This window comes from Eleutherodactylus coqui, chromosome 9, assembly GCF_035609145.1.
Source record: "Eleutherodactylus coqui strain aEleCoq1 chromosome 9, aEleCoq1.hap1, whole genome shotgun sequence".
Taxonomy (NCBI): Eukaryota; Metazoa; Chordata; class Amphibia; order Anura; family Eleutherodactylidae; genus Eleutherodactylus; species Eleutherodactylus coqui.
Window position 1 is genome coordinate 30,371,946 of NC_089845.1, and position 14,269 is coordinate 30,386,214.

At 46.8% G+C, this 14,269-nt stretch overlaps 1 protein-coding gene across 1 annotated transcript in view; it reads right to left on the minus strand.

Annotated features, from left to right (window-relative positions):
* The window catches only part of MARCHF11 (membrane associated ring-CH-type finger 11), a 58,956-nt gene extending 45,054 nt beyond the window's left edge, over positions 1–13,902 (minus strand). The window contains exon 1 of the mRNA XM_066578926.1: positions 13,664–13,902. Coding sequence (XP_066435023.1) covers positions 13,664–13,837 — 174 coding nt within the window. The 5' untranslated portion in view covers positions 13,838–13,902. The remainder of the gene's footprint in view (positions 1–13,663) is intronic.
* Between the last annotated feature and the right edge of the window lie 367 nt (positions 13,903–14,269).

Here is a 14,269-nt window from a genome sequence, read left to right on the forward strand (position 1 = left end):
ATGTATGATTTTTTTTTTTACCTCCGTCATTCTAAAAAGGACAGAGCCGCTTCAAAATAGACAGGGTGCAGATTTTGACTGCTTTTTGGATGCGGAAATGCTGCAGAATTTGCCACGGAAATTTATGCTGAGGACATTCTGCAGCATTTCTGCCACGTGTAAACATACCCCAGTGGTAATGGTGACCTCCCCACGGTGGCCCCTACAATAATAGTGACTCATCCCCCCCCCCCCAGTATAGTGACAACCCACAGCGGTCCCCCCCAGTAGGAATAGTGCCTCCCTCCTCCTTGAAACCCACCGCTGCTCCTCTGTTTGGCACTGCCAGCAACGCTGATCCCAGGTGCACACTGACGTCAGTGTGCTGCCGGACACCTCCTCCCCTGCTCTTGCAGAACCTAGGAGTGGGAGGAGGATCCCAACTGCACTCAGACCTCACAGTGTGCTCCGGGATCAGTGTCGCTGAGTGAATACTTGCAGGGGAGCCACGGCACCCTTGCCGGTATTCACCAACGTGGTGAAGGGCCGACGGCGGCACGTGCCAGCAGGAAGGGCTCTCCGTGCCGCCTCTGGCACGCATGCCATTGGTTCGCCACTACTGTCCTAGGGGGACATGATCCTTGCTACTTTTTGTTCACATTTGTGTCAAGTAAGGTTTATGTCCTAGGGGGACACGATCTTCGCGTGACCCCGATTTGTTTGCAGCCACTGCCCGTACACTTTATATTTGATCTGCCTAAATACTTGGATACAAAAGGTTCACATCCTTATTTTATCATTTTCAAGTGGCAAGCATCTCAACCCAACGCAAGCAGCAGAAAATGCCCAGTCATTCTGACTTCACCAAAGACGTTGGGAATCACTCCAGGGTACAAATCTAATTTCCAAAGACTAAATCTTAGCAGACTGCAGAATGCATTAAGCTAATGCCTAATCATTACCAGCGTTTGAGTCTGACTTTATTGCAGAGCCAAGAATCTATCTGGCCCGCCCTCCGAAAACAAACGTTACCAGAAGATCCCGTGATGCAACGAGCCGAGGTGAGAAGTCAGGAGACGCATGGTTAGACATACTAGCCATCATTCTTCATTATGAGCCATGGGGGATCTATAGCAGACAATGCTGGTTCCCGCGCCCGTAACTGCCCATCATCTCCTACAGTCGTGTCATGGGAACATTTGTAGGTATTTTTAGTTTCTTTTGTACCTAAATATTTGGACTAAGACCACCAATTGAAAAATGGCAAATGTGGTTCTTCTGAGATGCATAGAGGACCCGTCACATCTCATGTCAGCGGGGCTAGCTGCATAGCGGTGGCACGGCTGAGCCCAGCAATGCCCGACTCTCGTTCATACTCACCCCTCCTACCTGTGCCAGTTCTCCTATGATTTGGCTCCTGGCCCTTGAAGGCCAGTACCCTCCGCTCACGGTCAATGGGCGACAACAGATTGGATGGACAGCGAGTGTTGGGGACCACAGACTTCATAGATTCTGCTCTTGCAATAAAAGGAAAGCTGGTACCAGAGAACGGGGGCAAATATAAACGCGCATACATCTGGTAACACCTACTTGTCCATTTACTCAAAGGTCTAAGAGGATAACGGAAGATTCCCCAGAGTGAATATTTCATGGAGGATGAAAATACTTATTAACCCCTTAACGCTGCAGGATGTACATTTACGTCCTGCAGCGTCGGATTATGTATGAAGAGTGGTCACGGGGCGACCTCTTCATACAGCGTGGGCGTCAGCTGTTTATTACAGCCGACACCCGCGGGCAACAGCTGCAATCAGCTGCTTGGCTCAAAGGCACCATTAACTCTTTAAATGCCACTATAAATGAGCTCACAGGGCGAAGTGCAGGTGTCATGGCAGCCAGGAGCCTTTTAAAAGGCCCCAAGGCTATCATAGCAGAATGCCTATCAAGCCGTCCCCATGGGGTGGCTTGATAAACTGCCTGCCCGATCGCGTTATGATGTAATTCTGTGGCATTACATCATACTGCAGGAGTGATCAAAGCATTGCACAGGAGGACTAAAAAAGAAAGGAAAAAAAAGAAGATCAATAAAGATTTACTAACAGTAAAAATTATTTTTTAAAAAGGAACAAAAGTTTAAGTCCTCCATATCCATAATAAAATAATCTAAAGCATAGAAGAAAATAAAATAAATAAGAATACATATTTGGTATCGCCACATCCATAAAAGTCCGATCTATCAAAATAATGAGTTATTTACCCCACACGGTGAACGTCATCCAAAAAAAAAAAAAAGATAATGAACGCCAGAAATGCGCTTTTTCGGTCTCCCAGAAAAAAATTCAATAAAAAGCAACCAAAAAGTCATATGTATTCCAAAACGGTACCAACGGAAACTACAGGACGTCCCGCAAAAAATGAGCCCTGGCACAACTATGTTGATGGAAAAATAAAAAAAAGTTATTGTGCGCATGAGATGGCGGCAGAAAATAATTTTTAAAAATTAAGTGTCTCAAAAAAAATAAAAGTAGTACAGCAAAAAAAAAAAAAACCCACTATACAAGTCTGGTAATTGTACTGACCCATAGAACAAATGCCATTTTTGTTACAGTTTGTGCGACGTAGAAACAAGACGCACCAAAAGATGGCGGAGGGTTTTTTTTCATTTTATTCCAATTAGAATGTTTAAAAAGTTTTTCAGTACATTATATGGTACATTAAATAGCACTATTGAAAAATACAATTCGTCCCGCAAAAAAGAAGCCCTCATACAGCGACGTTGATGGATAAATAAAGGCGTTCCGATTTTTTAAAAGGAGGGAGGAAAAAACGAAAATGGAAAAAAAGCCGCGTCCTTAAGGGGTTAAAACAGACATGACTGGAGCAGTGACAGGTCCTCTAAGACCAATACTCATTCTAATAACATTTATCAGTTCCATCAGGGTAATAGTTACCTTATTGTCTATTAGTACATGTATAGCACAGTGTGGCTAAGGCAGAAGGCCTGGGGGAAGAGTTACTAAGCCCGTGTTCAGCGGATCCCCAGCAACTCCGCGCACTTGGTCAGAAACGTACGCCTGGTCCCAATCAGACGTACATCTCAGCATCCAGCGTGAACTAGACAAAAAGCTGTCAGATCAAAAAGGACAGCCCACTTATCAAAAGAGTGGTGGGGCCAGCACAGAGTGAATAGTCACTAAATTATTGCACAAGTGGCCCTTCTACGCCAGAAAACTGGGGCGGAAGCCTTCTTAAGTGTTCTCTTTGGACTTGAGGACATTTTTATGAAGGGAAATATAAGGCCCTTCTAAAAGAAATTGGTAAAGAACAGAAGATGGTGAGATGTATCAGCAGAAAGGCAGGAAAGCATGAGGTGTGTGTGGGGGGGGGATCCACTAGAAACTTGGTCTTTAAAGGAGTCGTACCATCAGGGCAACCCCTGTCATTATGGCCCATCAGACTGTATGGATATGACACAGGACGGTCCTCTGCTCTATCCTCTCTCTTTAGTAGCCGGAGTGCGGAGCCACTTTAAAGAGAAGCTCCTGTTCTAGAGGACTTGGGATGATCATGTATTACATGGTTGGTCACTTTACTGAGTGACTTGTAAAGGTTTTGGCAGCCAACGCTTATAACAACTGACCGTTTTTGAGTAGCTGGACCCTGAACAATGGGGTCACTGTCCAGGGAGTTATATCTATAGGGGTTGATTGGACAACCCCATTAAACACATGTAAACACTGGACTTTTCTGGAAAGACTACTGCAACTAAATACAGTGGGGGAAAAGTATTTAGTCAGATACCAATTGTACAAGTTTTCCCACTTACAAAGATGAGAGGCCTGTAATTGGCATTATAGGTAGACCTCAACTATGAGAGACAACATGAGAAAACACATCCAGAAAATCACATTGTCAGATTTTTAACGAATTTATTTGCAAATTATGGTGGAAAATAAGTATTTGGTCACCTACAAACAAGCAGGATTTCTGGGTCTCACAGACCTGTAAATTCTTCTTTAAGAGGCTCCTCTGTCCTCCACTTATTACCTGTAGTAATGGCACCTGTTTGAACTTGTTATCAGTATAAAAGACACCTGTCCACAACCTCAAGCAGTCGAAGGACACCAGAAACAAAATTGTAGCCCTGCACCAGACTGGGAAGACTGAATCTGCAATAGGCAAGCAGCTTGGTGTGAAGAAATCAACTGTGGGAGCAATAATTAGAAAATGTAAGAGATACAAGACCACTGATAATCTCCCTCGATCTGGGGCTCCACACAAGATCTCATCCCGTGGGGTCAAAATGATCACAAGAACCTTGAGCAAAAATCCCAGAACCACACGGGGGAACCTAGTGAATGACCTGCAGAGTGCTAGGACCAACGTAACAAAGGCTACCATCAGTAACACACTATGCCGCAGGGACTCAGATCCTGCAGTGCCAGACATGTCCCCCCTGCTTAAGGCAGTACATGTCAGGGGCCGACTGAAGTTTGCTAGAGAGCATTTGGATGATCCAGAAGAGTATTGGGAGAATGTCCTATGGTCAGATGAAACCAAAGTAGAACTGTTTGGCAGAAACACAACAAGTTGTGTTTGGAGGAGAAAGAATGCCGAGTTGCATCCAAAGAACACCATACCTACTGTGAAGCATGGGGGTGGCAACATCATGCTTTGGGGCTGTTTCTCTGCAAAAGGACCAGGACAACTGGTCCGTATACATGAAAGAATGAATAGGGCCATGTATCATGAGCTTTTGAGTGCAAACCTTCTTCCATCAGCAAGGGCACTGAAGATGAAACATGGCTGGGTCTTTCAGCATGACAATGATCCCAAGCACACCGCCGGGGCAATGAGGGAGTGGCTTCGTAAGAAGCATTTCAAGGTCCTGGAGTGGCCTAGCCAGTCTCATCTTAACCCTATAGAAAACCTTTGGAGGGAGCTGAAAGTCTGTGTTGCCCAGCGACAGCCCCAAAACATCACTGCTCTTGAAATTTGCATGAAGGAATGGACCAACATAGCAGCAACAGTGTGTGCCAACCTTGTGAGGACTTACAGAAAGTGTTTGACCTCTGTCATTGCCAATAAAGGATATATAACAAAGTATTTTTTTCCCCACTGTATATCGGAGTTGTTACAAGACTTGACTAGAGGAATGTATGCTGGTGCCAATTAAAACTGATTACTAGGTTATTTTAGAGATTTAACGAGGTAAAGTCCAGCTCTAATAGGGGGAAATTAACTTTGTTGTGGAGCGCTAACACACGTAGGACCCTTACAACATACGGAGTACAGATGACATGCCGTATGAAAGGACAATCAAAATCAGGATCCATCGGCTGGATAAACCGTCACCACCTTCTATAACCCCTTAGAGACGGTCAATATGCCTTTTTACTGACTTACTAACGGTCTATAAACCTGCACATGCATCATGTAACGTGGTGGCTTTGCTGACTACTGACAGCCAGGCTCCTGCTCTAACCGCCAGGAGAGGAGAAACCTCAGATCCTTGCAGTTTAACCCCCTGCATGCCACAATCAATAGCAACTGCAGCCTGTAAGCAGCAGAGAGGGGGAAGGTGTTCCTTCTGTCACCCATCAGTACCCTACAATGCGATCACAAAGTACCAATGGCTTCCCATAGAAGCCGGAAGCCTGACAACGGCCTCCATGTTTAACATGCAGGTCAGCCTGTTATCCTTCGCCTCCGGTAGAGTCTAATACGCTTCTGTCATAGGCTTAGTAAAATGTAGCAAATAGAAGGAATATCCTAGTGATCAAACAATCGCATCTTCAAGTCCCCTTGAAGGACTTAAGGCCCATTTACATGTAACGATGATCGCTCAAACGACAGTTTGAGTGACAGTTTTGAGCGATCATCTTTGCATAACTAAGTAGCTAATTAGCTGCTTAAGAGTTAATGCAGGCAGAGCAGGATACTGCTGCAATAGCTCCAAGAACAAAACAGCTGTTTTGTATATGTAAACAGCTGCATTGTTCTCGGAGCTTTTAGCTCCTGTCAGGCTAAGAACTGCCAGCAGGATACCAGCTGAAAGAATGCTATCAGTTGCACCCGCTGAGAAAAATCAGCATGTGGTGCTGATAAGAGTCATCAGTGATTTCTAACTTGCTAGAAATCACTGATGAACGAACAGTGCATGGCGGCTTTTGAGCGATAATCGTTGTGTCTAAATGGGCCTTTAGAAATAGTGTCAAGACAGGTTCATTAAAGTTTAAAGAGAAAAAACCTGTTAAAAAATATATACTTATTTTTCTCCACAAAAACCTGTTTTACATAGACAAAATACTACAAAAGTTTGAAAAAGCAACATCTAATAGGCATTTCCGAATTCATAACAACCCACAACACGAAAATATTTTATTTATCACGCATAGTGAACGCCATAAAAATCATTTTAAATAGTAACATCAAAATTGTTATTTTCTTTTGTTCACCATAGCAACGTCATAAAAAGTGATCCAAAAGTCACCTGTACCTCAACTGGTACCAAGAAAAACTGCAAGTCGTCCTGCAAAAAACAAGCCCTCACAGAGCCCCGCTGCCGGAAATATAAGAATGCCAAGGCTTTTAGAATGGAGCGATTTAGATTCATTTTTCTTTAGAAACTTGTGGGGGGGGGGGGTTTGTGCAAAATGAAAAATATATATATATTTTTTTTTTTAAATAAAGCTTGGTGTTGCAGTAATCGTGCTGACCCCCATAAGAAAGTCATGTTATTTTTGCTGAATGGTGAGCACCATCAAAACAAAACCCCAAAACTAATTTTGGACATTTTTTTTTCAATCTCTCTCCTCCCAAAAAAATCTAATAGGTTCTACAACACATTGTATACCCCAGAGTGCTGGCATTAACGTATACAACTTGTCCCAAGCAAAAAAAAAACAAAACAAGCTTTGATACGAATAGGTCAACAAATGAGGTCTCTTGCAATGCAACGATGGAAGGGGATAAATTCATCTCTGCAGACGAGACCACCACCCGCGGTCTGCCAATGCCTGAAACTCCTACTATGCTGCCAAGGGTCCGACACTCCCCTCTACTAGGAGGAAATAGAAGGATTTGGTAATAGTTCGGGGACTTACAGAAGGTTGTATTCAGTTTAGAGTAACAAGCACCTCCGACAGCTCCCCTTCCCCAAATCCCTCCACACGCAGTAGGCATCTATACCGTATAGGCAGCCCAATGCTTCAGCTCTTACTCTGTAGGACATCAGGCACTCCTTATGGGAAGTGATAAGTAACAAGCCCCGCTCGCATGCCTCTCACCTGAGAACTGGGATTTTTAGATCAGATAGATATCTTTATAGTATTTTCATTTCCTGTGAAGCTCAGGGAATCTGAAATAATCAAAGCAATAATGTATCACTGTGAAGACCATTCCAGGTCACATTACAAGATGATGGTTCTGTTATTGGAGTCCATTATCCCTCTACTGTCACCCTAAACTCCAGAGCGCTTGATCAGCAGAAGAAATGAAAAAATAAAGTCCCAGTTCCTTCGGTGACGACACGCGTTTGCTGCTCAGGTCGGTCAGTATCCGTAATTACGGTTCAATGCCCTTTTCTTGGTTGTTCTGGAGCTACAAAGGGCATATCATCTTATTTGGGCCTCCTTTCCACGGGCGGTTCGACCCCACATGCAGGATTCCCGCAGTGGAGTTCGAATCGGTGACCCCTGCGTACCTGTCCGAAGTCTTCTCTGCAGAATCCTCTGCAGGTGTGTCGGCTGCTAGTCCGTCGTGCATGCGCAGGAGCAGCCGGCGCTCTGCAATGACGAGGAATCTGCAATACTTCTGCAGTGCTCACTGTGGAAGTGCCACGGGACGGACGGCTTCCATTGACTTCAATGGAAGCCAGCCATGCATAGCCCAAACAAAATCGCAGCATGCTGTGATTTCTCACCCGCGAGTGTAAAAATCGCAATCGATTTACGCTCATGGGCAGGAAATCGCATTTTGCCATAGCATGCTATGGGCTGGATTTGCTGCCGAATCCCACTCCGGATTTCGCAAATGCAAATCCGCCGGTGTGCAGGAGGCCGTATATAGACAGAAGCTTTCTTACTATTTACAGCAATTGCCAATAAAGAAAACAGAAAAATTGGAAATAGATTTCGGCCCTATTAGTGAAGATAAATGGGCCGCAGTGCTGTGTAGGACTCCAATGATACAGGGGGTTGACAAAAATATGGAAACACTGTATGAAGTGCATGCCTTAAGTTACATGGGATTATAAATCATACATGTAGAGAACGATTTTAGGTGGAGGCGATAATGACACGGATGCTGCTGCCGGTCAGAAGTGAACATCTGCCCGAGAAACAAGGTTCCATTGGTCAGGGGTTTGAGCCACTCAGCTGCTGTTACCAGTTGTCTCCCAAAATCACCCAGAGCAGGGCAAGAGGTGAAGTAAACACAAATTTGGCAGGAAAGCCCTCAGCGCTAATGATTAAATCCCATGCATTTCGTACTTTGTTTTCATATTTTTATCTCTATCTGAAAGTCAATGAGGATCATAATTGTATTTAGTTCGTAGAGTTTATTCTACTCCATTAAAGTTCTTTAGCATGGGTAATAGATTAAGCTCAAACTGTCCAAAGTGTTACATGGATGGTGCAGATTTAATACAGCTTGTCTGGGATTGTGTAAAGTTGTGTGAATTTTGGAACAGGGTACTAGAGATAATTAAAAAATATACATCTTGTCTATATTGGTCTTAATCCCAGAGCTTGTATATTGGGTATCGTTGATGGGTTTGATAGGTATAATTTTCTGGGAGAGAGCATTGCATCGGGTGCAGAATCCAATTACTACCCGTTGGATGCAGCCTGCCCCCCGACTGTGGGAAATTATGTCACAAAAATAAGAGGTTATATCCTTCGAAAAGGGGGATGTATCAAAAAAGAGGATATTTAAGGCCACCTACACACGAACCTGCATGCAGGATCCTGCAGCAGAATCCAACCCTGTGCCCAGCCGGTAACCCGGCGTACCTGTCCGGAATCTTCTTAATATTGCGGTAGGCCGGCGCACATGCACAGTACAGATTTTGCCACGCCGTCGCTAGGCGACGATACAGATCCTGTGACCTTTCCACAATGATGGTTGCGGTCAAGCCACGGGACGGATGACTTCCATTGACTTCAATGGAAGTTGTCTGCATGGAATCCGACTAAAAATAGAGCATGCTTCAATTTTTCCCTGCATTCTTTTTCATTGCATGCTATGGACGGTATTTGCCATGGAATCTGGGGGCGGACGCCCGCTCCGGATTCCGCAATGCAAATCTGCCCGTGTGGAGGCGGCCTAAGTTAGAGGAAAATTGAGGAAGATGGTCTGATGTATATAATGGATAGTTGACAGTAAATGCTGGTTGCATTGAGGTATTGCAGAAAAGCTGACGGGATTTGGAGGGGGTAAAGGTGAGGAGGTGGAGAAGAGGGAGGGTCTTTATATGTGCACAAGCATTTTTTTCGGGGGGGGGGGTGGGATTATGATTTGCTTAAATATAATTGATTGTATTGTTTGTGTGACGCAATATGTTCTATGTATAGTATACGTATGTATAAAGGTCATGACATTAAGGGGTAACTGTATAATTTCAAGAAAAATGATCAGTATTAAAAAAAAACAAAAAAAATAAAATAAACACCAACAATAATACTGCATGAACCAGGCAATATAGCAGCCACACAAAGTGCACTGAGAAGCGGGTGGCAGTGAAGGAAATAAACCCAGCAGAGGGTTGCAGGGTGACAGTAAAAGTAATAAACCAAGCAATATCCACCGATATCATAATGACCTACTGAGACGGAACTAAATCTACAGCAATGAATCCAGCAGCCGGGCTCACTACAACAGGGATAGCTACACTGTAGCAATAACTAGCAAATCAAGTAGCTAAATGAAACATCTCCCTTCTCAATGTAACATCTAATCTGTGGGAAGACCCTAGAAGATGCAGTGCCTCTTAGAGGCTTGGTGAGCTGTCCTTGGTGCTGATCCTCCGTGACTGTACAGCTGCAGACGTACAAGTCTAACAGCAATGACTTCTACTAGGCGTCAGTCAACAGGAGGAGACAAATCATGATACCAAGTCAAGGTCTAAACAGCAGCAGAGACTCATTGCAAACATGTCCATGTTGATACTATCAGTGCTTATATGTATAGTCACAAGTCAGGCCGAGGGATGCATGGATGAGGGATTACATGGATGTGCAGGTCGTAAAAACCACACTTGTGGGATCTGGAAATAAATGTGTGGATGTGATGGATGGAGCTGTAACGACAGTGTGAAGAAAACCATAAACCTCCCCAGCCTAACAGTCAGTGGGGCATGCAAGTGTCTAGATCAATACATGCCAGTATGTAAGAAACCTGTGTTGATGTCCCCGTCCACTAAGAGGACTCATTAGATGTAAACATTGAAGACTGTGGGTATTTGACGTTCTATACAAAACATAACCAATATATTTGTACACAACTATACACAAAACAAACAATATGACAGCAATACACAGACATAGAGGTGCAGAAGAGCTGAGCTTGTGCTTTGGAACAACACACCTTTACAAAGTATCACGATGTGCAGAAGAGCTGGAAACCCTGCGCAGTCATCGCCAAAGGATTATTGAATGTCAGTAGAGTAAATGGATATTATTGAGGGAACCCCCAGCCGCCCCCATGAGTCGGAGAAAGGAGCCTCTTGCCGATTAAACACAAATCCGTATCACATCCGTCCTTTTGAATGGGCGCCAAGTAATACTAAGTTAGGCTGAATGTTAGGAAAGTCATCATACAACGACCACTGAAGGGGACATGTAGTATTACACGGCCCACGCTCCAATGAACGGGCAGCCGTGTATTACATAGTAGCGCTGAATCCTCCGGAAGCGTTTAGCTCTGGCTCATACAGGGGTTCTAAGCAGACGATACCTCCATATGCCCCAAAGTCATCCAATAAACCTTTTAAGATATACCCATGTGAATGGGCCAGACACCTAATGGGTTATTTTCTATCCATGTGCTCTCGTACTTTTTACTGACAGCCTACAGATCCACTGGAGTAAATTGCTGTATTCGGACAGGTCTTTTTTTTTGTAGACCAGTGATGCACAAGGCATGTCCTCTTGAAGTCCATATTCACAGGCCAAAAATTACCCATGAAAATCTATGGGAGCATCAAAAAAAAAACCCATGCACATGGATGTTACATGCGTGTACGCTGTGTTTTTAGGCAGATTGCCAGGAGGCAGTGCAAACAAGAATAAAAAAGCTGACATCAATTGGGCTTTTTAGTGCAATATGCATTAAAATTTATCCGTCACATTCATGTTATTATACTCATTACCCCCTCCGTAAAGTATCAGCCCAGGATGTGTACTTGTGGTATATTACCCCCTCCGAAGAGTATCTGCTCAGGCTGTGCACTTGTGGTATATTACCCCCTCTGTAGAGTATCTGCCCAGGCTGTGCACTTGTGGTATATTACCCCCTCCGTACAGTATCTGCCCTGGATGTGTACTTGTGGTATATAACCCTCAGTAGAGTATCTGCCCTGGATGTGCACTTGTGGTATATACCCCTCAGTAGAGTATCTGCCCTGGATGTGCACTTGTGGTATATACCCCGCAGTAGAGTATCTGCCCTGGATGTGCACTTGTGGTATATTACCCCCTCCGTAGAGTATCTGCCCTGGATGTGCACTTGTGGTATATTACCCCCTCCGTAGAGTATCTGCCCTGGATGTGTACTTGTGGTATATTACCCCCTCTATAGAGTATCTGCCCTGGATGTGCACTAATGGTATATTACCCCCTCTGTAGAGTATCTGCCCTGGATGTGCACTAATGGTATATAACCCTCCATAGAGTATCTGCCCTGGATGTGCACTAATGGTATATTATCCCCTCCATAGAGTATCTGCCCTGGATGTGCACTAATGGTATATTACCCCCTCTGTAGAGTATCTGCCCTGGATGTGCACTAATGGTATATTATCCCCTCTGTAGAGTATCTGCCCCGGATGTGCACTAATGGTATATTATCCCCTCCATAGAGTATCTGCCCTGGATGTGCACTAATGGTATATTATCCCCTCCGTAGAGTACCTACCCAGGATGTGTACTTGTGGTATATTATCCCCTCCATAGAGTATCTGCCCAGGCTGTGCACTTGTGGTATATTACCCCCTCCATAGAGTATCTGCCCTGGATGTACACTTGTGTTATGTTACCCCCTCCGTAGAGTATCTGCCTTGGCTATATTACTGAATCTGTAGAATACCGGCTCTGAACATGTATTTGTGGTATACTACTGCATGGTGCTTCTAGTTGGTGACAGGTTCCCGTTCAAGGGGATGTATGGTGACCGGACAACATCCCTTCAATAGGACTGGCTGTAGTGAAACAACTGAGCACTACTTACCGCTCTTCTGTTGGGATCCAGTGCTATGGCCCCGGGGTTTGTTGCGACAGCTAACATCACTGGTAGTCAGGTGATCGCTGCTGCAGCTCCTCCGAGGCTGCAACGTCACGTTCCTGAACTCCTGGTTGTGAGCGCCCATGGCAGGAGCGCCTTCCTGGCTAAGTGAATGGAGGAAGAAAAACGTGGAATTTATTTTATCTGCTGCTGGATCTATCTTCACTCTGGTTGTGAGGATCCATCCGCTTCTGGCGTGCGGACAGGAGCTCCAGCCACTATTGGGCTATTTACAGTGTGCTGCTGACAATTGTTTGCAGCGCTCACCTGACTTCCTGTGATGTCAGCTGTCACAACAAACACTGGGACCACAGCGGGCTGCAGCACTGGAGGAGGGTAAGTGGTGCTCGGTTTATTCTACTACCGGCAGCCCTACTGAAGGGATGTTGTCCGGTCATCACACAACCCCAGTAACGGGTCACTGATCTCCCTGCAGCGGCCTACCGGTGGTACTTTGGGAAGGGGTCCTGCTGTGTCCTCACCCAAACCTTTCACCTTGGTTTGCCTAATAAAAGCTCCACCTGCCTAGTCCGGGTTCACATCTGCGTGGGATCCCCGGTCGGAGGTTACATCACAGATCCAGCAGGGAATACCAGACAGCATGGCGCTGCATGCAGGACTTTGCCTTCCGGTAAACCGAACGGACACCATTACAGTCAACGAGGTCTGTTCAGCGCTGCTGGGGTCTGTTGTGAGACAAATCCATTGGGCCGGGGGATTCCCCTTTGCTGTTTTCCGACACCCAGCGCAGATGTGAGCGCAGCCTCCCATGCATCAGTGCAGTCACCTCCCTGCTGCATACGCAGGTGGGCTCCCCCGCCGCGTACGCAGGTGGGCTCCTCCGCCGCCTGCAGTGTACGCAGGTGGGCTCCTCCACCATCACCGCCGGCAGTGTACGCAGGTGGGTTCCTCCACCATCACCGCCGGCAGTGTATGCAGGTGGGCTCCTCCACCATCACCGCCGGCAGTGTATGCAGGTGGGCTCCTCCACCATCACCGCCGGCAGTGTATGCAGGTGGGCTCCTCCACCATCACCGCCGGCAGTGTATGCAGGTGGGCTCCTCCGTCACCCTCGCCGCCGGCAGTGTACGCAGGTGGGCTTCTCCGTCACCCTTGCCGCCGGCAGTGTACGCAGGTGGGCTCCTCCACCACCATCACCGCCGGCCCCACCCGCCTCCATTACCTGCTCGGGCCCCTGGAAGCAGATCTTGCAGGTCGGCGGGCTCGGGGTGTCGCTGCTCTCCACGCTGTCCGAGTCGGTCCGGGTCTCCGGGCGGGCTGCCGCGTCCTCGTCCGGCTCCTGCTTGGCATCTCCCGGCTCGTCGTCGGGTTGGTCAGCCGCCCGCTCCTCCTGCATGCCGACGGCGGCGGCGGTGCCCGGGGAGGGTGTGTGCGGCAGCGGTGTGCAGGGTCACTGGGTGTCCGGCTCCATCACTGGCGGAGGCTGCAGCTCGTCTGCTGGAGACATGAGGAGGAGGAGACTGACTGTCGGGGCCGCGTGGAGCATCACCGCCGCCGCACTGTACATGTCCGCAGGTCTACTGCGTCTACACATGGGGGGAGCCGCCTCCCTGCTGCACACAGCCCATACCTGCCGCCTCCCCGGGGGACATTCAGCCTATACCTGCCGCCCCCCCGGGGTACATACAGCCCATACCTGCCGCCCCCCGGGGTACATACAGCCTATACCTGCCGCCCCCCCGGGGTGCATACAGCCTATACCTGCCGCCTCCCCGGGGTGCATACAGCCTATACCTGCCGCCTCCCCGGGGTACATACAGCCTATACC